The sequence below is a fragment of the Vipera ursinii genome (assembly GCF_947247035.1).
Source record: "Vipera ursinii genome assembly, chromosome: Z".
NCBI classification, from domain to species: Eukaryota; Metazoa; Chordata; class Lepidosauria; order Squamata; family Viperidae; genus Vipera; species Vipera ursinii.
The window spans coordinates 90,388,493-90,415,640 of record NC_139517.1 but is presented as its reverse complement, the minus strand read 5'-3'; the positions used below and the strand labels follow the sequence as shown (position 1 = coordinate 90,415,640).

The 27,148-nt window shown below is 35.8% G+C and overlaps 1 protein-coding gene and 1 long non-coding RNA gene across 2 annotated transcripts; both read right to left on the bottom strand.

Annotated features, from left to right (window-relative positions):
* Positions 1 to 336: 336 nt before the first annotated feature.
* Positions 337 to 20,888, bottom strand: GSDME (gasdermin E). Its single transcript, XM_083378445.1, has 9 exons — positions 20,649 to 20,888; positions 16,877 to 17,069; positions 15,958 to 16,129; positions 14,636 to 14,756; positions 10,640 to 10,825; positions 6,564 to 6,691; positions 5,711 to 5,891; positions 3,356 to 3,429; positions 337 to 917 (listed from the first exon to the last, which is right to left on the bottom strand). Exons 1-9 carry the CDS (start codon positions 20,863 to 20,865, stop codon positions 678 to 680), a joined length of 1,512 nt encoding a protein of 503 aa, XP_083234571.1. The 5' UTR covers positions 20,866 to 20,888; the 3' UTR covers positions 337 to 677.
* A 4,490-nt stretch (positions 20,889 to 25,378) lies between these two features.
* Positions 25,379 to 26,972, bottom strand: LOC310648726. The gene is made up of 3 exons (XR_014494133.1): positions 26,902 to 26,972; positions 26,092 to 26,116; positions 25,379 to 25,505 (listed from the first exon to the last, which is right to left on the bottom strand). It is a non-coding gene; the product is annotated as an uncharacterized lncRNA (long non-coding RNA).
* Between the last annotated feature and the right edge of the window lie 176 nt (positions 26,973 to 27,148).

The window sequence follows — 27,148 nt, the reverse complement described above, 5'->3', positions numbered from 1 at the left end:
GTGGACCTTGCTGTCTAGTATGCATCAAAAGCAATGCAACTGTGTCACAATCTAGGATTGGAGCCATTCTCTTGAAATCCCTTTCTCTCCAATCCTTCCAGTCAGATAGAAGTGGGGGGGGGGGAAGAAAAAATGTAATTTCTGCAGGCAATCTCTTCTTTGCCTGATCCTACCCTGCTGCCAGTGCTATCACAATGCTTGCTTTTGATATGTAGAACAGCAAATGGCTTGCTTTGTTGAAATCTCTTTCTCTCCAATCTCTATGGGGGAGGGGGGTTTGCGGAAGAGGAAAAAAAGACAGTACATACTGACGTAATGGAATTCATATGGCTGAGGGATGCTGTGAAGGTAGTGAATGGCAGTAAATGAGCCATAAAATTACTTTTTTCAGCACTAACTTTGAATGGTTGTTGAATAAATTGCTGAAAAGTAAGGACATGTATTTTTTCTAAACTTTAAAGTAATACAGGAATGTTAAACATCTCACCAAGTATCCCTGCATGGCTTTTTATATTTGGATCTTTTCATTCATATAATTAATTTAGGCATTCGCCTTGCTCCAATAACACAGCCCATTGGCACATATTTCAATTGCATGGACACAAATCTAGTGGGTTCATCACTAAGAGGCATTAAACAGAGACCGTTGTAGTATTAAAACTATTCAAACAGCTTCATCAATTCTTGTCTTTTTCATAGCCTAATGCATGGAGGCCATTCAATACTATATATAGAACAATTGGGGAAAAATTGGATTTTTTCATGGTTGCAGCTTTGATGGAAGAGTCTGTCATTTCAAGGTTAATGTTTGATAAAGCAAATAGCCTCTGTGCTATCCGAAACCTTCCTGGGTCAGCAAGTGGAGCCAGTATGGCATCTGCAAGTTTCACTGTACCATCTTCTGAGGTCATATTAGGCTGCTCAGAGACAGAAAGGCATTGATTAAAAGCATTTCCACAATAGTACAATTTTTCAATAATGAAGTACATTACATTATATAATCCAATTTATTGTGAAAAGGAACAAGATAGATAGATAGATAGATAGATAGATAGATAGATAGATAGATAGATAGATGATAGATAGATAGATAGATAGATAGATAGATAGATAGATAGATAGATAGATAGATAGATGGATAGATAGATAGATAGATGGATGGATGATAGATAGAGATAGAGATATAGTTATGTATGTGTGCATCTGCATATTTGAGGGTTGGATAAATCCTGATTCAGATTTGGGATTTGAAGAGGCATGATTTGAGAACAGATTCAAATGAACCTGCTTTGTGGTTCTATTTAGCAGAAATGCTCATAGGTTACCTAAATGCTCATAGGTTATTCGTTTTTTGCAGCATGATATGAAATGGAATGTAGAACTACTAGAGAACAATCCTGCCAAGGTTCAGCTAGGTATCTCTAACAGTTTCATCATAATGGCTTTTGAAATAGAGGAAAGAACAGTCCATGAGTCTCCAAATTGTCTAGCAAAAAGCCTAGTATCTCAACTAGTATCTCTAGTAAAGCACTGAAGCAATGCTAAAAATGTCCGGGATCTTTAAAATGTTCACAAACAGCTAATAAAGCAAGTACTTATTTTTTTTGTCTTGCTTTCTGTGAGCGTCCAGGCTTGGTATGATAATGATACTGAGAAATGACCACAGATCTAATCTTTGTGATAATGTTTCCTGCCTCTGATTGCCAAGTTCTCTGGGGTGCCAGGAAGATAGACACTACTAGTTGACAAGCTTGATTCCCTCCTAATAGGGCCCCTTTATCAGTGTTACAGTTCACTCTGATTGAGCTGGCAATTCTCCACGTTGACAGAGATTATCTAATACAGTGAGACCCAATGCCACAGAATAGTATGGTACACAGAAAAATACATTTATAAACCCTGTTCTAAAAAACACTAAATGTTTCAGTGAGACAGGCATCATTTAATCATTACTGAGAAGTCAAAGTCTCTAACATCAATTTTAAATATCAGTTTTCATTAAAATCTGTGTTAGTCGCACAATGGGATAAATAGGATAGCACACTCCATTAACACAAGAGAGACGAAAATTGAGATCCAGTGTAGCCTTATTTTTAAAAAATGAGAAATGAATGAAAACAATGTTAGGCTTGGACCTGCAAAAGAACTCTTATAGACACAGAAATTACTATTGGCTGGTTAGATCGACAGAGATACCATCATACCATTGCACCTCATATCTCAGCACACTACTGTTTTTTATCTGTAGCATCCCAGAAGTAATAAAAAAGACATTCTATCTATGTTGCATTTTGAAACATTACACACCGCTTTGAATCAGATCATTGCTCAGCTGGACCTTTGGCTTCAAGGGGGTAATTTTATCAAACTCACTTCTGCACTGCTGTGAAATAGGCAGGGTGCTGAAACTTTTCTATCTTATAGTCATTTTGATGATGGATATTGATGATATATTAACAAATTTATGAAAATAAAGATTTATTAAAATGAATTCATAATACTTCAAAAAAGCTGATAACAGCACAAGAGCATAATTATAGCAAAACCATTACCAATAACACATTAAAATGGGCAAGCAAAAGCAGAAATAAGCATTCATACTTCCAAAATTTGATACAAAAACTTATCTATATCGAACTGCTGCTGAACATATTCCTACCAATAGTCAGCATGTAAGATGTTGTCATGCATATCTTTCTCCCATATATACATATATCTGTGTGTGTGTGTGTGTGTGTGTGTGTTTAAAATGAGCAAATTATGAAGTGTAAATTTGTGCAGGTGACAGCAACAAATGAATAAAAAATGTAGTTGTAATAAATACTTTTATTAAGTAATTGTTAATTCCCACTGTCTTATTTAATTGAATGTTCTGTATTATATAGTTCTATATTACAAGTTGTATTCTGTAGGTCTTATTAAACTTTACTTAATCTGAATCACTGATCTATAAGTAATAAAGAATTTGAATTTGAAAAAAATCTGTCATTTGAAAAAAGTGTGTTTTTTAGTGTAAGAAACAGACCAAATGTTGACTGTTGTTTTTCAGGTATCAGATTATTGTTTGAAGTACTGTAATTATGACAAGATATAAAATCAGTGATTGCTTTTTATTCGGTGTTGTACTGATTTTTCTTATCTTTCCTGCTGTAGATTGCCTTAGGACCGTGTTGTTGAAGGATAATATGTATGACATTAAAATACTATTTCCATTTAGTGTTAGCTAATTTCTTAAGCTGAATGGAATATATGTTCCAAAAGGGCTAGAAGAGATATTGCCATGAATAAGTATCACTAGGAACCAGCTATTGTTGCTACTTTTAACACATTTCCAACTTAAATTGACAGGACTTACCAAGCAACACAGTGTACGGACAAGCTGGAGGTCACAGCAGGCTAGCAGCAGTACTAGGGAATAACTTGACAGTTCTGAAGAAAGGAAATAAAGATTAAAAAACAAAAACTTTTAAATATATAAAAGAAACATTCCTGCTGAGCACTGAGTCATGGATCTCTGGAAACTTTACTGAATAAACTCAAGAAAGTAGGGCAGTATGTTCTCCAAGTCCACATAGGATCTAGAATCTATCAATATAGAACAATTGTTCTTAAAAGGGAATGTCTCGAGAATCGTATGTTGTCACGTTGAAAAGAATATTTCTGTAGTTTGGTGAACCACACAATTGAATCTTGTCTTTAAACTGCTATTGTTCAGACAATCTACAATTAATTCTTGCATTTAAAAGGTTTGACAAGTAAAAAGCAAGTTTTCACTAGTGAAAAACAAGTATATGATGAAGACTTCAAGAAGAAGAGGGTAACAAAGGATCAGAAACAAGACCTTCAGATATCTTTAGGGAAAAATTAGAAAAATAATTTTTCACCTCCCAGTACTGAATGATTCTGTAGGAGCACGCATTGGTTGAGCAATAAGGTAGGCAGGCAAAAAAAAAAAAACAGTGGAAGAAACGTAATGCAAGATAGGATCAAGACAAAAGTGTAATCAACCATATCCAAGAGAAAAATATGAAATAAAAAATCCCTGTTTAGCAACAAAAACAACCTGAGATTATAAAAAATGTAGTTTCATTTCAAAGAGCTTTATCGGTCCAATCTGACCTGTCACAAGATCAATACTTCAACACAGAGAAAGAGTTTTCCCCAAAAAACCCTCCATGACATCAAAGACCGATTAGAGCAATAATTCACAAACAGTAGTATAAAGGCTGGGCTCTAAGAAAGATCTAAAGTAAATCATTGCAACGTTAAGTCTGTGGGGTTAAGTCTTTGAAGACCTAGGTGACAAATATAATAACATAATCTTTGCAAATATATCAATGTCATTCTTGGAAAAAGTGAGGGTTTCTATAATGGTGGGACTTAAGTTCTTTGACAAGGGTGATTAGTTCTAAGACTCTAGCAAAAGATCCAAGAATATAGTCTCTACTTTATCACTGAACCAGGAGTCAGTGATCTGAACAGAGACTGAAGAAATGATAAAGACGATCTTAGTAAGACAGAAATTAAATACTAAGCATATGTAAAGCTAGGATGAGTCACAAAGATATCTAGCGAATGTAATGTAAAATGTAAAAAAAGATTAATTTTGTTTAACAACGGCCCTTTTGTTTAGAGATACTGAGTTTCAAATGACAGTGACCTGAAAGTTGTTCACCTGAGATTATTAAAAATAATATTTAATAAGTACGCATTTCTAGTCAACATTCTTTTCCTTTGTTTAGTTCAATTTCTTTCTAAATTATTAGTTTTAAGACAAACTCTGAAACACTGAAATTTATACCACTGACATAAAATATTGAACCCTTCTTGTTGTTTTCTTAGCAGCAATAAATAAACTTGGCACACAAGGCAAATAATATAAACGGTGTGAATCCAAATGAGAAAGCCATCATTCAAAGTTAGTTGAGGTTAAATAATTCCTATGTAGAAGCTAGGGAAATAACCTTGAAGCAAATTTTTGGAAACCCTTTATGTAAATACTGTGAGGACGACAGAAACATTCCTTAAGTCTGTGGAAATATCGGAAAGACACTCAGAATGGCTCCTCCCTGATTCACAAGAGGAATGGGAGAAACAGTCAGACTTAGCAAGATTTTGTTATAGCTTATCTCAATAAAGCCTTGGTGGAGCAGTGGGCTAATGCCTCCTTAAGTAACACCAGCTGCCTGCAATTAGTGCAGGTTCGCATCCCACCAGGCTCAAGGTTGACTCAGCCTTCCATCCTTCCCAGGTAGGTAAAATGAGGACCTAGATTGTTGGGGGCAATTAAGCTGACTTTGTAATAATGACGCTTGGGTGTGTGTGTGTGTGAAAGCCCTAATAAGCAGGCATATACATAGAATGAAGGCTACTGCTAAGCTTGTAAGCCGCCCTGAGACTTCGGAGAAGGGCGGGATATAAATGGAATTAAAATAAATAAATAAATAAAGTATAATTCTGGCCTTCCTGTGGAGTGTGTTTCCTAATCAGGCCCACCTTGGAGGATTGACATCTAAGAACCCTGCATTTAGTTCTGCCTTCCTTTATGCTTTATGCATCAAGGATTTCCTCTACATTCACAAACTGAATTTACAAAGTTTTTTTTCCCTCTGCACACATGACACAATCAGTCTGAAACAGCAAACCCTACCTGCTCTGGACAAAAATTAATTTTAGAAGAAAACCGCTTATTTGGGTTTTTTTTTTGTACCTGCCAATGCACTGAGGAGGAAATGAGCAGCTAGGAAAAGCTCCTTGTTGTGAATCTGCTTTTTGTTCTGTAAATGTACACCCACAAGCTGCAGAAATTCTTCTAAACATGGTTTCTCTGGTGACTTTAATTCCTCCGTTGCTATGATGCCTGGACTCCCCTCAGAATATATACTGTCCAGCTGCATAAACAAAATAAAAAGGGAATAGACACAGTGGGCATATTTAATCATATTCAGAATAAAGTTAATCAGACCAAGTTTGACTTCTGATTGCCTCGACACATCTATTATATTTCTTTGACAACAATATGGAAATGGTTTTTTACTGCATTTTGTAAAAAACTTGTACCTTTGAAGCCTTGGAAATTATTGAGAATTTCCTATGCAAATGTTAAGCAATGTTAAGCAACTCTGCTTAACTTGTTCTGAGATCATCCAAGGTTGGGTACGTGATGCTATTTGCTGTGATCCAGAAAAAAATGATGCTCAAATCAATCAAGACCAATAAAAATTCCACTGATTACATATTATGTGAAAACCTGACTCCTTTAAACATTAACTCTATAATGCTGGGAAGTGTGGAAAAAAGAAAAACAGGATCAATAACAGGAAGGTGGATGCCTTCAGGTATAACAATAATGGAAATACTGAAGGATCAGATTGAAGATAGATCATCATGAGGACAATCCATCTATTAATCACTAAGATAACACTGATTTATAACTATCATAATTATAAATATTAATTAGAAACATACAGATTACAGCAATGAGAACTGTTTGCATTTCTTCATAAAGAACAAGCTTTTAAAAATAAGGAAAATTGCATGTTTGATTAGGAAATAAAAATTACCACATTTTCTAGTTGCATCACTGTTTCTTCATGAAGCAAAAGGTCACAAACTATTTTGTATAAAGCTCTCTGCTTTTCTTCTGATAGATTCATAAAAGGTTGGAAATGGGTCTTTAATTGGAGGATATCTGAAAACATATTATACATGCATACATATGTAATCATTAAATAGAATTAAGTTGGAGAAGCTATTCCTAACAATTCTGAATGCAACATACATTCATTTCATTTAAAAGTGTGTGTGTGTGTGTGTGTGTGTGTGTGTGTGTGTGTGTTCTGTGTGTGCATGCTGGAAGTATAAGGCATCATATGTGTTAGCATTTTTATGGAGGGATTTTTTTTTACAAAACTGACCATTTTTATCCTGACTCAAATTTTGAAAATTCATCCTATGATTTCATCAAAGAGGAAATTTGTGCATACATAGTGTTAAAGAGAAAATTAGAACTCAAATGAAATACATTTCTTTAATAGTCTGAATGTTGCCATGTGCTAGGTTCCTGCTTCATGCAAAGATGTAAAATGGCTTTGTCATATCACATGAACCCAATCAATCTTGGTTGAGTCAGTAAATCATTGTTAACAAACTATAATTTATCGTATGATACAGTTCATTATTTCTTCTCCACCCTCTTGAGGCATGCCTACAGTCCCTAGCCTTGGACTCCATCCATTTAATAATTGTAATAAAGAGTGCTGGGATTGTGGCTGTTGCATGAGGGTTATTGAGATATCATGTGACATCTTGCTTAATGGCCAATTCACTCAACAAACAAGTTTGTGATCCCAATTATAAGTTGAGTACTTGTCTGTCTTGAAGCAATAAATTTAAAAACTGTTGTCCGCAACTGTTTTTACTGGGCATTATTATTGATACTACTGTTGTGGACACTAAGCTGATGTTGAACTTAATTACGGCAGCGAGACTCTTAGTAGCGCAATATTGGAAGAAGGAAGAACTGCCGACTATAGAAGAATGGACTTTAAAAGTTTCCAATCTGGCGGAAATGGCAAAGATCTCAGCGTACTTGAAAGACTAGTCGCAACAGAGATATATTGTGGAGTGGAGAAGATGGATTGATTATATCCAGAATAAATATGGGACTAAAAAGTTTCATCTAGCATTTGAATAAGTATTGATGTGATATTTAAATTGCTTGTAGTTATTTTATAAGAGTTAAAGTGCGATAGATTTAATATTTTATTGTTGTTTGCATAAGGTAGACTATGATTGTTTGTATATTTATACCCTGTATTGAGCTCTGGGAAGTCGGGGAGGGGGGAGGGGGAGGGGAGGGAGGTGTTGGGGAGGGTTGGGGAGAGGGTTGGGATGGGTTTTGTCTTTTTAAAAAAATGTATTGTAAAACTTTTCAATAAAAAAACTGCACTTTCATCAGTTGTAAACATTATTGTTTGGAATAGTCTGCAATATGTAAAACCATTAGAGTTGTCTATATCATGGAAAAGAAAAGTTATCTTAAGAAAATATATGAAGTTTAGTACTCTAGAAATAAGCATTGTGCTTTAAAATGCACTGCCAACATGTTTTCATGTCTGTAAGTTAAAGGAATCATATAAATGTATGATTTCTTATTAAATAAATATAAAATTAAACCCTGTTTTATTGGGGGGTTTTGTTTAGTACAAAATTCAGCAAATGCTTTGGAATTGTTTTATGTATTTCACTATTCACATCATTTAAGTGCTGAAAATGGCTTCAAAATCATTATCTTGTTTTAGGATAAAGAATGTATCTTTTGCTACAGAAGGATGATATATATATATATATATATATATATATATATATATATATATATATATATATATATATATATATATATATATATATATATATATATATATATATATATATATTTCAAGTGTTAACTATTTAGATTACCTTGCTAGGCCCCAAACCTGGGGCAAATCTTTATTTCCTGTTTTCAGCCTATCTTGAAGGCTATCAAACAGGCAGTAGTCACACCGGACAATTCATATATTTGTGTAAATTACTAACAAAGAATTAAAGGGAAACTGAGATGCATTTCTGACTCCTTAGTCGTCCTCAGTCAGCTATACCCTTCTGAGATTCGAACCTGGGCTGATTGCATATATATATTGGCTAAGAAGTTGATACCAGTTTTGACTTGGTCTGAGCCTTCCAACTGAGCAAATGGGTAGTTTTCTAACGCAGCAGGAATTACTACTTCTTCCTATTCATCCAAATGAACACTCTCCCCCTTTTCCCTCACTACTGTTATGGTGAAGGGAAAAAATATTTGATTCCCCTGCTGATTTTGTACGTTTGTCCACTGACAAGGAAATGATCAGTATAATTTTAATGGTAGGTTTATTTTAACAGTGAAAGACAGAGTAACAACAAACCCACCCAGAAAAACGCATTTCAAAAAAGTTATACATTGATTTGCATTTTAATGAGTGAAATAAGTATTTGACTACTTCACAAAACATGATTTAGTACTTGGTGGCAAAACCCTTGTTGGCAATCACAGAGGTCAAATGTTTCTTGTACTGTAGTTGGCCACTAGGTTTGCACACATCTCAGGAGGGATTTTGTCCCTCTTTGCAGATCCTCTCCAAGTCATTAAGGTTTTGAGGCTGATGTTTGGCAGTTTGAACCTTCAGTTCCCTCCACAGAGGGAACTTTGTTGCCTTGGCCATGTGTTTTGGGTCATTGTCATGCTGGAATACCCATCCATGGGCCATTTTCAATGACCTGGCTGAGGGAAAGAGGTTCTCACCCAAGATTTCACAGTACATGGCCCCGTCCATCATCCCTTTGATGCGGTGAAGTTGACCTGTCCCCTTATCAGAAAAACACCTCCAAAGCATAATGCTTCCATCTGCATGTTTGATGGTGGGAATGGGGTCATAGGCAGCATTCCTCCTTCTTCAAACATAGTGAGTTGAGTTGATGCCAAAGAGCTCGATTTTGGTCTCATCTGACCATAACACTTTCACCCAGTTCTCCTCTGAATCATTCAATGTTCATTGGCAAACTTCAGATGGGCCTGTACATGTGTTTTCTTGAGCAGAGGGACCTTGTGGGCACTGCAGACAGCTCTTTGGTCTTGGCCATGGTGGAGTTTGGAATCTGATTGATTGCTTCTGTGGACAGGTGTCTTTTGTACAGGTAACAAGCTGAGATTAGGAGCACTTCTTTTAAGAGAGTGCTCCTAATTTCAGCTCGTTACCTATATAAAAGGCACTTGGGAGCCAGACATCTTGCTGATTGATAGGGGATCAAATAATTATTTCACACATTAAAATGCAAATCAATGGATAACTTTTTTTGAAATGCTTTTTTCTGGACTTTTTTGTTGTTATTCTGTCTCGCATTGTTAAAATAAACCTACCATTAAAATTATAGACTGATCATTTCTTTGTCAGTGGGTAAATGTACAAAATCAGCAGAGGATCAAATAATTTTTCCCTTCACTGTACATATAAAATTAGCTCTTTGGTTCTGCAGGGCAGAGAACAAGGTTCATTCATAAGTAAAATATATAGCATCAATGTATAAGTATTCCTTTAGTTTTGTATGGTCTGTATCTATAGTTAATCCCACACATAACGTGTTCTTTAAATTTAAATTTTAAAAGGGGGATAAAATATTCTTATGCCACTGATCAGCCTGGAGCAGCCCGGGGCAAGTATGGAAAGCAGTAACTGAAAGTGAAGACTATTGGTATTTTTATTACCGTATCTATTAGTTCAAGCACTTAAAGAGATATAAATGCCTAATAAGAGGATAATAAAGACAGCATGGGAAAGAGTGGAGAGGGAACTCATAATAGAGATTGCTTAAACAATACAAAATTACCATGACTTGTAAATATTGTAGCTCTTAGTGTTTACAACTAGTGATACAGTACATTTTGGAAGGAATTAACCCTAACTATTTATAATGCTACAATTACATGAATTGCCTTTACACACATGCACCCAATTCTAGAACTACGTTTCTGAGATCCACAAAACCACACGTTAAGCTGGAAAAAAATGGTTTAAGCTAGTGTAATGAATAGGAAATGTGAACAAGTTTTTAGTCCTACCTTTGCTTAGAATGCTAAGTGAAGCACCACTTGGAATAGGGTTTTCAGGTCCAGACAATTTCTCATTATCCACAACATCAAAAAGATGAGGGCAGCAAGCATCTTTGAAGGCCAAAGAATGGTAAGATGGTCCCTCCATAGTCATCCTTTCAAAACCACCTTGTTGGTCATGAAGGAGGCATAATTCTACAAAAGGAATGGTTTGGCTATCTTATTCTCAGGTAACTCAGCTCTCAGCTCCTGTTCGATCCCATAATATGAAGAAAAGCAAATAAATTATCTCCTGGTAGTCTAATTAGCATTAAACCATTTTGTTAAACGTGTGAGAGATCTTGCCCATTCATAAAACGTTTATCCAGATGAACGTAAGAAATCAGAAATCACCTATTTAATAAGAGGAATAAGGGTGTTCCTTGTGATTACCATCAGGCTGTTTTCACTGGTAGATGTGTTCTTCTAGAGTTTACAATAAGGAAATGTCCATCATGCCTCTGGGAAATTAGTTCCATAACATTAAGCAGGCTGGATTTGCAATTTATTTTATTTTATTTTAATTTTATTTATTTATTCATTCATTCACTCACGTATACATCTAATTTCTATTGTATAGCGTCCATTTCTCAACAGTGTCTCCAGGTGACAGACAAAGAATTTATATTATAAAATTAATTTATTAATTTAAAATATTAATGTTCATAACTTTCTCACTTTAAACAATGAAACAGAAAGGTTTCTGTGCTTCCTTACACCATGTCCTCAAGACTCTTTCAAAGCTTGAATTAAATGCACTACAGCTAAAGAACAGAGAACAATTTGCTACTTTAGAACAGATGAGTGAAGTATTCAGTAAAGAAATGTCAAGATCAGTATGTCATTGCAAATTCATGATAGAATATAAACGTAAGTGCTCTATGAACACACGTATACATCTGCACCCTCCTCCTGAATACTGCATCACTGAAGGAGGTGCATAGGTAAGGTATCTTTAAGAGTAAGCAACACATTGCAATTGAATTTACAACTTTGATCTATGTGAAAGCATTCCCATTCCAAATCTTCCTTTCCAGAAACATTAATGCCGATTAAAAAAATAAAATGCCTATGTGACATTGTCCAAGAAAAAAATCATCTCCTTTCCCTACTTCTCTCTTTAACCTATTCATATTATTGTTCCTCTGTATTAATGGGCAAAAACACATTGTATTTTGAGTTTTTAAGTCAAAAGGCTATATGGACTCTGATTTATAGGACTATTTAGAGCATTCAAAGAACAACATACTCTGTGTGACTGATAAATAAGAGGGAACACTTATTTACTCCAAAGAAGCAATAAAAAGTAAGTCAAGGCACACATTTGAAAAATATATGAATGTCAAATGCAAGAAGATAATTCAGGAGAGCATTAGAGTTTTACTATAATTGTTGAGAAAATGTTTTACTGCTCAAACTGTAAAAGGAAATTTGAAATCTGAATAGTGATGATATAGCTAAGTATGCCAAGAATATTATTCTAGTATAAAAGAGATGCTGCTACAAGTATTTATCAAGATTTAGAGATAGCATTCATCCTGATATTAGATTAGGAGCTTCCATGATATCCAGTTAGAAAATCAATAACTGAGTAAGAAAAAAAAAACTTATTACACTGTGACTGTGATAACTTACAACTTATATGATTAAATAAAGAATGCAGTACAGCACTCTAATATTGAATTTTTAAACAGGTATTTTTTTAAAAAAAATGGCCTTCAAAATATAAAAGGAGTATCAAGGAAGTTGCAAAAGAAAAACAAACTATTTAGATAAGTTTGACCCTAATTTGAATGTGGATATAATTGTGATAAGCAATGAGAAGAATGCTGAAAAATATGTATTGGACATACCAACAAAACTAGTTGATGTTTCATTGCTTAAAAGAAATGCACAATAAATTAAAAAAGAGATATGGTAAGTGGACTTTTGCTGATAAGGAAGAATGATGAGACTTTTGGATGTTGTTTGTACTTAAGAGATGAGATATGAGGTAAAGAGTATATATTGTATCCGAAAGGTTTAAAAGAGCAATGCTCATCACAGCTAAGGAAGCCTGTTTGTCTGAGACATGCTTCCGTCATCATGTAGCCAGTATGAAAATATGGAATGCATTAACCTTTCTCACCAAAGCAGTACCTATTTGTCTACTTATATTTGCATGCTTTTGAACTGCTAGGTTGGCAAGAGCTGGGATAAGCAAAATAGAAGCCCACCCCATCATTTGGCACTTGGGTCTTAAACCCAGGTTGTTAGCTGACAAGCCAGTGTCTTAACATGCTGATCCATCGCACCACCAATGGTTGTACTGTTGTACCCTGGGAGATGTAATACATTGCAAAAATGGTGGTAATGAAAGGAAAAATTTGCTTTCTATATTTTTTCTTTTTTATTCTTATACTTTTATAGTTTGCATTAATTTTTATTCTAGTTGTATAAAAATTACTTTTAAAAAATGCTGCCTCCTAACTTCACCAAATGTCAATAGAACTCTTAGCACATTGTATGTCACCTATTTTAGGCACAATTACTTGGATGTTTACTGAAGAAATGGATGAAAATATCTAGAATCGCTACAGATGAAAACATCTTTCCACTACAGAGTAGAATAGGGTGATCTTTTCATGCAGAGGAAACTACAGCAAACACTTTCAAGATATCTGATGTATATCCCAAAAGACAAAAAGCAGCCCCATTCCGTTGGAAGTAATGGTGTCCTTGATCACACATGGAAGCTGCAGACTAGTTTAGGAAATGCAAAACAGGCTAAGAGACACACACAAATTTATTCTACAAGAAAAAGAATGGCCAAGGGTCTTATGAACAAATGCTGATGGTGCAGGAATATTATTCATAAACTCCTCCTTAAACTGAAGTGCCTGTCTTACTCCGCCTAAGGTAGGCTTAGTCTTGCTGAGCAGAGACGTTGATTTATAAGGTTTCGAAGATAAGATGGCCAAATATTAAAATCCAGCAAACAGAAATTAGAAAAGAAATAGCAATATTGTAAAGGAGAGGAAAAAATAATGTGTAATCATCCTTACCTTTAAATATGGTGTAGGCATAGCTTTGAACACATTAATACATATGCTTTCACTTTTTAATTTTTTTAGCAGCATTGCCTGCACTCAATACTGTTATCTGATATCCATACTTTAAACATTTCATATGCTGAGATAAGAGTATATACTAAAAGAGGTTGCAGTGGTTTGGTGGCTTAATGATGCTGGAACTGCCGGCCAGAAATGGTCTGCCCTCCAGCAGTTTGAATCCAGCTCTGTGACATGGAATAAACTCCCATTGCTTGATCCCTAGTTGCTACTCATCCAGCAGTTCAAAAGCATGCAATATTGCAAGTAGATATATGGGCACCACTTCAGTAGGAATAACCTAACTGCATTCGTGTACACAGAAAGTGGAAGCCAGCACTGGACCTAGTCAGGTGCAAGGCAATGTGACAAGAAGTGAAGCGAGATTGGCAAAAAAAGTCCAGAAGAGCCAGAGATCCAAGCACTCCTAGTCAGCTGGTGTAAGCTAGTTTGCCTCTCTGCAGTGCACGAAGGATAGACGAGCAAGCGCCGAACAGAATGAACTAGCAATCTAGATTGTCAGGACATGCCTTGCGTGTGTAGATTTCTCTGACATTGTATGCTATCACTTTTTCTGCCTACAGTAAAATCTATAATTTGCAACCAAATAAAATGCTTAAATGTCTTGGTTTACCTTGTATCTTGATCTTCTCATGTATTATACTCGGTTTCTCACTGTAATACTGATTCAAAACATCTGTAAGCCTTCCCTTTAAATGAGCACCAATAATATACTGATATATGGTATGTATAAAACTGAATTCAAAATCAAATGTTGGGATAAGAGAACCTCTGGTGATAATTTAGGCCTAATAAAAAGCATGCTCTTTTATGCTGCCCTGAGGAAAAGGAAGGTGTGAATAGCCACATTACTTACCAAATTGACCATTGCGCTTTATATACAATTCTATTACAGCATAAGCAATTGCAGTTGGAGCAGGGATCTCCAATACCACATTAGAGTTCTTGATCATATTCCCATTTTCACTCACTGATATCTACAGAGAGATTTAATTGCTGGTTAATTTGTGCAGATTAATTCCAAAATGCATCAATTTACACATGATAGGATGACAAGGAGTCATTTTGTAGAATTTAAAAATGACTTTTCAATTACTTTTAAGTTAAAGCCAAAAAATGAAACAGAAAATGCCCAGAGCTGATAAATTTAAGCTACCATATCTCAGTCCAAGTCCTTAATAAGATGGCCGAAAGGACAAAATATATGGCCTGGGGGTGTGTAGAGAGAGGTACAGGACCAAGAGTTACTAAAAGAAAGATAGAAATGAATGCATAAATAAATGAAAACATACGTATCTTGGTATTGGAGTCACTGATGCTCTCTGAGCTTGGCTGTTTCATTACCCAATTAGGAACTGATAATGTTGTGTAGCTAAAACATCAGCAAGCAAACTACCAAGCTCAGAAAGCACCAAACTTTACATAAATAATTATTTTTGAAGTTTTTAAAAACTAGACAGCTCTCAAATCTATTTTCTTAAGTTTGCCTTTGAGAAATAGGTGGGTTTTTAATTCACAGAAGATAGGTCCACTACAAGGAATTGTCCTTAATACAAATGAATCTTCTATCTTCAGAGATAGAAGATTTGTGGTGACTTTCAGCTGGGGTGAGCATCTCTATAATTAACTTATTGTGAACTTTCTCTACTGCTGACAGAACTGGAGAAAATGATTCAATTATCTTTAGCCTCATCCACACTTAGTAACTTTCATTTAAGTTCAAAAACCTTAGCGAGGCTTCTTGAAACGATTCTGGGTTAAGTGCAGCACATTTCTGAGTATTTTCACCTTATAAAAACTATACATATTTTTATTCATTCTAACATTTAATAGCAAATAGACTTAATAGCAAACAGTCTTCAAACTACATAGAACATTCATTTTTGAACAGAAACATTAATACTTCAGTTTAATGCAAATAAGTTTATTTGTGCCTGGGAACAAATAAATGCACTTTTTTTCTTTTTTCTTTTTAAAAAAAGGGGGGGCTTCAAAAGCCACAGGGATGTGATCAGCAATGCAATATAAGACTGGAGTGGACAGGGATGAAATTTCAACCTTTCCAGAACGGGTATTTAAAGGGCACAAAGGCTACATACATCTTGCTGGCGGATGATATGGAAAAATGCAACAGAATGTTGTAAGTCTTCATCAATATTCTTCCTTATGCATTAATACCTTTACAATTTTTGTACTTATTCCCACCATTCCAGCAAGTTTTTCCTCTTTTTGAATATGTTCTGATACTAAACATTTCTGAGTTGTCAATATTTTTTCTGTAAGGATACAAAGAACATCATTCTTTCTTTCAAGCATTTGTTCCAACAATGAAGTCTGTAGATTTATTGATCTAAAGGAGAAAAAAATACAATAAAATTACTATGAAAAAAGCTTATTTTTAGTAGATGGACATACTATTGTTCTCCCATAAGTAGTTGATAAACAATGCACTCTTTAGTAACAAAAAGTTAGTACACCAATCAGAAATAGAAAAAATGTGTTGGATTATTGCATTTGGATACAAGCAGCATATTCAAAAAAATATCACAGTGGTAATACTGGATTTATGACTCAACTAAAAGCTAACATCAGACTTTTCAATACTCTATGAGCCATCTTCCCAAATACTCCATATTTAAGTCTTCCCGACATATCTACATCTCTTTCAAAACAGATATGAGTATATTTTACCTATCATTGAATTTATATTCATTCTTGAGATCAACATGGCATACATGAGAGCACTCTAATTATCCTACAACGCAATATTATGAGGTAGCTTGGGCTGAAATTGAATGACTGGGGCAAAATAAGATTAATAGTTGAATATAATTATGGACACAAGTCTATTCAACTACCTTAGCTATAATACAAACTAAATCTGGTTATCAGTAGCATTTCCCCCGCAAATTTATACTAATTGCAGAAACAATGGTTTTACTGCTCATTTATTCAATTCCAAGTATCTGTAAAACTTTTCAAAACAATTCTTTTTAAACCTCACAAAGATGCCATTTTAAAGCTGAAGATCTCCCTTTAAAACCCTATCCAGTAAAACTATTTATAGACCCCATAAATGAATAAAATAAATATGTACCTTCGCTTCACATCTTTCATAAGCTTGTGCAAGTCAACTTCTTCCTTTTTAAGATTTCCAAAAGAGGACAGACTTTCTACAACATCGCTTCCTCCAGTTCCTAATTTAATTCTTCCTAATGAAGTTTCTATGCTTCCGCTGATACAGTCTTCAAACTTGCCTTCATACTTCACAAAGTCAGACTCTACAATAACTTGGGACAAAAAGCAACATATCAAATTACAGAACAGTAAACTGGAGCACAATATAAATTTAAAAAATCAAACGCTATTGATAACAAAACATATTGAAACATATACTGACTTACTTAGTCACTATTTTTCACTGCTCCCTGTATTTAAAAATGTTTATCATCCAATGAATAAACCAAAGATGGAGAATCTGTGATCCTTCACATGATGCTAAAATAAATGCAGTTTCTTTGAACCAGTGGGTCAAGCTAGTAGAGTCTACTGGGAGTTTATCAATGCTGCTTGGGTATCATAAATTCCCCATTCTTGGAATGTATGAATCTGTATGTTATAAACCTTACAATAGTTTGAAAGGATTGGGGTCTTAGAAATGCATCCATGCACGTGGACCATTTAAAGAATAATAGCAGTCATTCTAAGTAAAGAGTTCTCTGAATTCCACCAGAAGTTCTCTATCCACTGTGAAAACAAAATAGTCATAAAATAAGTCTTGCCATGCTTTGCCTGTCTGCCTATTTGTGATTAGTCTATCTATTTATACCACCCCAGAGTCCACCCCTATTTCTGATGGACTCTGAACAATATAGTGGACAAAGCACGAAATTAAGGACAAAGGAAATAAAACAACTTGATATAAATCTTGCTGGATACCAAAGTCAACCCCGTCTAAAAGCACACTGAAATAATAACTTTCAGCCAATGGAGAATTAAAGGAGGAATGGAACCAATCGTATATTTGAAAGACTAGCACAGAACAGACATTCCTATTCTAAATTTCTTGGAGTGTTGCATTTGTGTTGGGGTAATACGCAGTCCTATACTCTCAGGCTAATTCTTAATTCTAAGAGATTACTATACATTTAATATTCATTTTTTTCTACAAATTAAAAGGCTCATTTAAAATAATTAAATGGAACCAAAGGTCAGTAAAACAAAGAAAACTTACAAGAGCTGTTGCCCTGACATGTTTGAAGCAGACTGAGTCACAGAAGCTATAGTAAATCATGCATGGCTTTTCTGAATTCTATTTTAGCCATTACTGATACATCATAATAAAAAAGCTTTTGAAAATGGGTTGACCATATGGGGCAGGGGTGTCAAACTCAATTTCACTGAGGGCCGCATCAGCATTGCGGCTGCCCTCAAGGGGCCGGGTGGGTATGGCCAGGGTGGGCGTGGCCTACTGGGTGGGCCTGGCTAGAGTGTGTATGGCCTACCGGGTGGGTGTGGCCAGCTCTACATCGTTCGCATCAAGGGTGCCTATGGACGCCTGGGCAGCAGTGGGAGAGATCTGAGGGTCTCTGGCAGGAGGAGGGTCTCTGGCAGGAGGAGGGTCTCTGGGCCAGGGCCATGGCAGTGGGGGCCATTCCCTCACTGTTTCCAGTATGGCTTCACGGGCCACATGAAACCACTTCGCGGGCCGGATCTGGCCCCCGGGCCTTGTGTTTGACATGTCTGAATGGGGGATTCTGTAACAGTCCTACGTGTGAAAAATGGTCATGTCACTTTTTCAATGCCCTTGTAACTTCAAATGGTCACTAAAAGAAGAGTTGTAAGTCAAGGATGACCTGTATTACTGAAATAGCCAATGAGTTATAGAACAAAAATAAAAATCCAGTATTTTATACATTCCTGCTTAATTTAAAAAAAAAACATAGTTTGCAAACCATAAGGATGAGTTCTCACAGAGCCAGACAAAAAAAAAATTACATTGTGATTTAGCATGGCGTGAGAACTCAATCAATAAGATGCAGTAACAGTAATCACAGCAAGAGTATAAACTCCAGTGAAGGAACAAGGTTATCAATTTAAAGTTAAAAATCTTTAACATCTTTAAAAACACCAAATAACGAAGTTCCTCAATGATCCTGAGCTGTAATCCACAAATTTGGATACCACCAGATTAAAAAATCTGAAATAGCAAGTAAAAGCAATTTTCTGAAAGAAAAATTATGTCTTTAATTATATTATAGCACTTTTTTTAAAACTAAACTACTGAACGGTTTTTCAGGATATTATGCCTGAATTCAATTTAAATCTACTACATCCCCATGGAGAGAAGTAAGCATTGGGGTACCACAAGGTTCCGTCTTAGGCCTAGTACTCTTCAATATATTTATAAATGACTTAGATGAGGGAATTATTGAAGGAGAACTCATCAAATTTGCAGATGACACCAAACCGGCAGGAATAGCTAGTATCCCAAATTCAGGATGCAAAAAGTTCTTGACAAACTTGAACAATGGGCCCTATTCAACTGAGTTTCCATGTGGAGAAAAGCAAAGTTTTACATTTAGGCAGGAAAAAACAAAAGTATAAAAAAAGATTGGGTGAGACCTTGCTTAAAAACAGTAACTGTGAGAGGGACCTTGGAGTCCTAGTGGATGATCACTTGACTATGAGCCACCAGTGTGCAGCAGCAGCCAAAAAAAATTATACAATCCTGGGTTGTATAAACAGAGGCATAGAATCAAGATCACATGAAGTATTAATACCGCTTTATAAAACCCTAGTAAGACCACACCTGGAATATTGCAGCCAATTTTGGTCACCATATCACAAAAAAAGATGTTGAGAGTTTGGAAAAAAAATCAGAGAAAAGCAACTAAGATGATTAAAGGCCTGGAGACTAAAACATACGAAGAACGGTTGCAGGACTTGGGTTTGGCTAGTCTAGAGAAAAGAAGAAATAGGGGTGACATGATAACAGTATTCCAGTATTTGAGAGGCTACTGCACAGAAGAGGGGTCATGTTATTCACCAAAGCACCAGAGGGCAGGACAAGAAACAATAGTTGGAAACTGATCAGACAGAAGCAATCTGGAATTAAGGAGAAACCTCCTGACAGTGAGGACAGTTAACCTGTGGAACAGCTTGCCTGCAGAAATTCTGGGCGCTCCATCACTGGAGATTTTTAAGAAGAGGCTAGACAGTCACTTGTCTGAGATGGTATAGGTCCTCCTGCTTGAGCGGGGGTTGGACTAGAAGACCTCCAAGGTCCCTTCCATGTCTATTCTATTCTATTTCCATCTGACTAAAAGCAATGACTTCCTAAATTATAGGTATTAATTTAGCAATATTCAAAAAAATGTTATCACTAATTATTGCTATTCTGAAGGGTCAAAGTGCTTTCTGAATACAAATTGAGTCATTCGCTACATGAACAGACTTTAGCACTTATTCTTCTGTAGGTGAACACATTAAGTACTGCAAGTAAGTCATTTTATAGCACACACCCCATAAAAATGGTGCAACCTAAATTGGATTATTTCCACAAATCAATGAAACTGTAGAAAGTTTCACAATTTAAATTATGTAATAGATTAATCTGAACTATTTTGATTGAAAATGGTTTTCAAAAACTTCCAGAAGAACTTCCAAAAACCAACAAAAACTTCCAGAAAACCAACAAAAGAGCAAAATAACATGTAAAGTAATATTGCTGTATCCAACATTTTGAAAAAATGATAACTATTTCAACAACAGTTCAACAACAGTAATAAAACAGGTAATTATACAAGAATGCATAGTACTTTGCACTTCCTCTTATCTCCTATAACAGTGTGTAACTGTGACTTTACCTGGCTTTATAGGTTCATGTATATCTTCAACAAGCACATCATTCAATGAAACTGATGAGAGATGGTACTTTGGATTTTGCCAGCACCAAGTTCTTTTTTTCTTTGTGACTAAGTTCAGGAACTGTAATTTATCTAAGTTATTCAGGGATGACACAGAGATTAAGTCTCCTCCACAGTCAACCTCCTTCACAAAAGTCTTGGTTGCTTTTGCAAACATCCTAAGGATAGGAGATATTCAACAAAAATCTGCAGAAACAAAATCAAAATGTGAGAAATACAAATAGTATGTAGAGCAAATATTTATATTGCTAAGTGAGGCAGTTATTAACAGAGTTGCACTCAATTTTACAACCATTTTTGCACTGTTATTAAGTGAATCACCTGGTCATTAAACAAATCCAGCTTTTCCCATTGACTTTGCTTATCAGAAATCATCTGGGAATATCGCAAATAATAAATCACAGGGCCCTTGTATGCTGCAATTGTCAAAGATTCATGTTGATTACCAAGTGCCCAAATTCTGTTCGTGTGAATGCTGCAATGTTCATATGTGCAAGAACCTGTCATAGGTTACTTTTTTCAGTGCTGTTACAAGTTCAAAGTCAATAAAAATGGTTTAAGGCAAGGACTATCCATTAAACTATATGTCTAAAGAATAAGATCTCTACCCAACCATACCTTGAAATTTTGCTGCCTATTGAGAAAACAAAAACACCTCATTTTAACCAAAGTAAGGCAGATATATTTAAAAATACAATATTGGAACATGAATTTTATTTTATGTAGGGAGTTGGTGACTGTCAGCAAACATGTCTATGAAGGCAATGAAAAATGTGGTCATATATTTTTTCTGCTTTAAACTCTTTGATTTGTTTTTCATTTAACAGAATAACACCATTCATTTACTCTAGAGACTATGACAACAGCATATTTGTGCAACAGTGGCAGAAGTAAAAAGAAAGCAACAGCTAGACATTGTGTTTGTGTAATAAATGTACAGCTGTAGTTGTAAGACAGTAAGAAGCCAAAGCAACACAACCCTTTTCTCTTTAAATTCAAACTACAATGCTTTAAAGCAGCATTTCTCGTGCTGATAAGAGGAATTTTGGAAGTTGAAGTCCATATATCTTAAAACTGAAGTTGAGAAACACTAGCCTAAAATAGAAACTTTTGGTGGTTTTAGTTTACCTCACTTGGTACAGCTGTAAGTTACAAAGGATACAAAGAGAGGGAGTATTTTGTATTTCTTGATACTAATTTGGATGATCGATGTATGAGTAGCAATTTATGAGCAGCAGCAGACCCCCCCCCCTCTTCTAATCATACTGAAGAGGAAGGTCTTCATGTAGAAGGAGCAAGCGAGACAGCGACAGTTCGAGTTCATTGGGCAAGAGAGGCTGAAGTGGGTGAATCTCGCCTTGGCTCAGCAGGGCTGTCTCGGTCGCTAAGAGAGGCAGAGGAACGCGCTCTACAAGAGGAGGACAGGAGCATCAAGGGGGTGGAGGCCAAACGCCTGGGACACTAGCTAGACTTGGTACAATACAAAACATCATTAGATTTTACAGGAGGAAAATTTAGCCAGAAAGGACCACTTGGGATGGGAACCCAGTGCAGGAAAACGCGGCTTTGACTTAGGATAGCATCTGCACCTCCCTCTTTTTTTACTCACAATTTCCCAGGATCGACAAGAACTCCACTGCGCAAGACCAAGTCCTTCGCAATTGCTGCCGTCCGAAGTCTATTGTCAGGGCCTATCGCTCCAGTCTGCGATGCCTCACTCGACTGTAGCCAAACCTTCTCCTGATTCGCTTTCCGAATTCGCGCTTTTTTATTCGCTCGTGACCGGCTGGGAGGAGGTGTGCTCCGAACGAGGGGCGTGACCAAGTGCTGCCTCTGCCAGCGCCGTAACAAATACGAACTGACGGATTCGGCCATGATGCAAACAGGGTGATATAGGAATGAATGAGAAACAACGGTGCCTGCATTCATTTGAAAGCTGCCTAATTGGAACTTGGTTTATTTTCTTCCGTAATAATAATTTTTGTAATTATATATGCATGCCTGCTTAAGAGGCTACTTAAAATTCATTTCTGTTTAGGCAATTTGAAAAATACTAGGTCTGTATTTCCGTGTTTCCAATGATTAAAGGTAAATACATAAAAACCAAAGATGTGGGCGGAATCACGGGGGAGAATATCTCCCACAGCACCCCTTTATAATCCATAGTTGAACAAATACTATCAAGACCAGCCAAACTCACAAGGGGGCACAAGCTTTTAACTTACCAGGATTTCATCAGACAAGGTGCTATGAAAATAGAATAAAACTAAAAATATCTAAAAATCAGTCAAAATAAAAAGCGGTTTAGATTTAGTCTGAAAGAATGTAAGGCTACCAGATGTGGGCCAAAAAATTATGCAATCAGAGGATGACAATTTTTTGCAACCCTGATGAATTAGTCACCACCAGATATAATAATAATGTTGGAAGGGACCTTGGAGGTCATCTAGTCCAACCCCCTGCTCAGACAGGAAACCCTATACCATTTCAGACAAGTGGCTGGCCAGTCTCTTCTTAAAAACCTCCAGTGTTGGAGCATTCACCACCTCTGGAGGCAGGTTGTTCCACTGGTTAATTGTTCTAACCGTCAGGAAGTTTCTCCTTAGTTCTAGGTTGCTTCTCTCCTTGACTAGTTTCCATCCGTTGCTTCTTGTCCTGCTTTCAGGTGCTTTGGAGAATAGCTTGACTCCCTCTTCTTTGTGGTAGCCCCTGAGATATTGGAACACTGCTATCATGTCACCCCTCACCCTTCTCTTCGTTAAACTACACATACCCAATTCCAGCAACCGTTCCCTATATGTTTTAGCCTCCAGTCCCCCAATCATCTTTGTTGCTCTTCTCTGTACCCTTTCTAGAGTCTCGACATCTTTTTTACATCGTGGTGACCAAAACTGGATGGAGTATTCCAGGTGTGGCCTTACTAAGGCATTTTAAAGTGGTATTAGTACTTCACACGATCTTGATTCTATCCCTCTCTTAATGCAACCTAGCACTGTGTTGGCTTTTTTGGCAGCTGCAGCACACTGTTGGCTCATATTTAAGTGATTGTCCACTAGAACTCTGAGATCTCTCTCACAGTTGCTACTATTGAACAAGGTACCCCTATACTATACCTGTACATTTGGTTTTTCTTGCCTAAATGTAGAACCTTACTTTTTTCACCATTGAATTTCATTTTGTTAGATAGTGCCCAGTAACAGGTGCTATATTATATATAACATCAGGTGCTATATTATATATAACATCAAGAAATTAAGAAACTGGTTGATCTTCATTTTTTTCTGTTATACACAAAAACAGCAACCTAAATTCTGAAGCTTGGAAACTGATTGGAACAGATTTGCCTTTTGTCTTGAGTGCAATTAATCATTTTTATCTAAATAACATTGCATTCTTTGTGTTAGCAAGCTATGATACAAATTTTAATACTGGGTCAATTCACAGATTACATGGGGGCCACCTAAAAATCAAAGCCATCTTTAAGTTAGCAATGGATGGATTAAAAGTAAAAAAACCCTAAAAATACCATGTTTCATGATAAAGTAAAAAATGTATTTGTATCATATTCTCATAGGAATAGTTTGCAACTTTGGCTTTATAGTCTTACCTGGGACAAAAAAAAACTTAATAGGGTACAATGACTCATGCCCTTTTTTCTAATTAGACCAGTGTTTCCCAACCTTAGCCATTTTAAGATGTGTAGACTTCAACTCCCAGAATACCCCAGCCAGCAATACTGGCTGGGGTATTCTGGGAGTTGAAGTCCACTCATCTTAAAATGGCTAAGGTTGGGAAACACTGAATTAGACTACCTACTGCAAAACATTTTACCTGGAGCTGCTTACAATGACTATTCAGAAACTACTTAGTCCAGAATTCAATGTCCCAAATGCTAACCACGTCCCTTCATTAGGAGCACTTTGTACCTATGTTATTGACCTTCCCTCCAAAGGGAAACTCCCCAAATAATTAGTACTGCTGCTGTCCAGCTCCCTAGCTCCCTTTTCCTTCCAGAAGTAGGGCATTAGAAGCAGTTTCTCACTAAGTAACCTAATAGATCAGGCCAGTTGGTACCTATGTACAATCCTAAAGAGCTTTCTAGGTCAAATCAGCACTTTAAATTGCACCTGGAAAGTAACTGATAATCAATGCAAGATCCATAGCATAGATAAAATAGATAAGATTAATTCAAAAATAAAAACAGACCAGTCTGGCTGGAATGGCTTGCCCTCTCTTCAAAATCACTTAGCGTGCTGAGAACAAATATTCTGGGGGCCATTCTAGCCAGATTGAGCAATCTGCTTTTATTTTTCAGTCCTTTTATATCTGAATTGTCATTTTATTGGTTTTTAGTTGTCGGGCCTACTGCAAATGTTTTAATTGTTTTTTCTTTATATGAGATTTGCTTGTAATGGGATAAAAATAGTATCACCCAGTTGGTTTTCATAATGGTCAAGGGCAGAGTGAGGCATTTTATGCCTCAGTATTGCAAAATGGCTTGAATAGTATGCCCTTGTGGCTAAATTCATGTTTTACTAATTATATTTTCACACTTTACTGAATGAAATAAAATCCTGGCTAAGGTGACATGGATGTATTTTATAGTTCTAACCATCAGCAAGTACTATAATCCAGTTTGTAATCAATTTAAAATACTGACTCAAATTGTGGCAGGATTAAAATATATTTATTTGTCATATAGGTATAAATATTTTAATACATTTAATAAAATTTAAAATTTCAAACATAAATATTCTCCAGTACATATATACTGGATTTCTGCTACTCAGATTCACCCTGAAAAGAAAACAAAGGCAAGTTTTTGAAATACACACTAAACCCTACAATTTTCACCATAAACTAACAGACATTCCAAGTTTAAAGCAGTCAATTAAAGTAAATGAAGCCGACATCCCACATTTCTAAACTAGCTGGTACATGGAATAACAGTAGGCAGGATCCAACATTTTCTGAAATGTCCATTCATACATATAGGTAGTCCTTGATTTACAATAGTTCATTCAATGACCATTCAAAATTACAACAGTACTGAAAAAAAGTGACTTATAACCATTTTTCACACTTATAATGGTTGCATGGTCATATGATCAAAATTCAGACACTTGGCAAATGACTCATATTTATGACAGTTACAGTATCCCAGGATAATGTGAGCACCTTTTGCAACCTTCTGACAAAGTCAATGGGGAAGCCAGATTCACTTAACCTTTTTATTAACTTAACAGCTGTAACAAGAAAGATAAAATGGGGCAAAACTCACTTAAATGTTTCTCTTAACAACATAAATTTTGGGCTCAATTGTGGTTGTAAGTCAAGGACTACCTGTACTTTTATATTTTTTAAAAAATGCCTGTTTGCTTACCTGACTGTAGTCTTCAACAATATAACTAAATTGATTGGGGGGAATAATATTCAATCAATCTCATTGTCTAAGATGTAAACTATAATTTTATCTAAAGCCTTTAGCTATAAATCTACTTGAAGACCATTCTCACTAGGCACAATATAATTGTTTTGAGGTGTTCTGTAATCAAGTAAGGGCAAAGTTTGAACATTTAGTTGATTTTAGTTTACATCTTACCAACTTCTATACCACACATTTTTAGTAATGTTGTCATTTTAAATGGATGTTTGCTCAAGGCACAGTGTAACATAAACCATGGATAAGAGATTTACCCATGGGTGCTGTTACTGCTGTCTTGTAGTTGTTCAGATAACATGACAAGATAAAGGCAGCTATAGGTTGCCATTCCTACCAACCACTATTGTTCGCATCTTGTAACTATTTGGGTAACACTTTCTGAGTTGCTTTTTTTCCAAATTGGAAAAAAAAATCTCATACTGGCCTAACTGGTCAAAATTACTGCACAGTAGAAAGAGGCAGCTGATCCTCTCAAGATCTTTAAAGCCTCTGAAATTTAAATGCTAAGTTTAAATGTCATGATAGGCTAACATAGTACATTGGTTGAGACAGATTAATGGATAACAAATGAATTAAAGAAAGTCCTTTTAAATAAAAAAAATCCAGAGTGAAAAGAGTAAACAGCCTCAATCCAGTTTTTATCTCTTTTGTGCCTTTCCAACCCAATTTGTAGAATCTAAAAGATCAGATTATACTTTGTAAGGTTCTTATTTGTCATGCATTCTTTTAAATAAAAATATTTCTTAATACCTTGAATCATATTCTTCAGTTTGAGTTTCAATTGTTCTGCAGAATGGAATAAAAATTTAGTTATTTCTGACTACATCTATTAGCCATTTATCTCATGATCTGAATACAGTATGAAACTTCCCTACCACCTACTCTGGGCTACATATTTAGACTGCAACAATCTGTATGACCATAGATGGCAGCAAAGGCACAGAAAATTGTTACTGATGTACTTGTTTAGATTTATGCAGTTCAGATTTGCTAGGCA

What these genes read in the sequence shown, in the direction of transcription:
- GSDME (XM_083378445.1), bottom strand. Translation starts at nt 20,865, where the DNA reads ATGTTTGCAAAAGCAACCAAGACTTTTGTGAAGGAGGTTGACTGTGGA. An exon ending in ACTTAGCATTCTAAGCAAAG is followed by an intron (nt 6,692 to 10,639) that starts GTAGGACTAAAA and finishes ATATGTTTTCAG; the next exon opens with ATATCCTCCAATTAAAGACC. An exon ending in TGATGCAACTAGAAAATGTG is followed by an intron (nt 5,892 to 6,563) that starts GTAATTTTTATT and finishes TTGTTTATGCAG; the next exon opens with CTGGACAGTATATATTCTGA.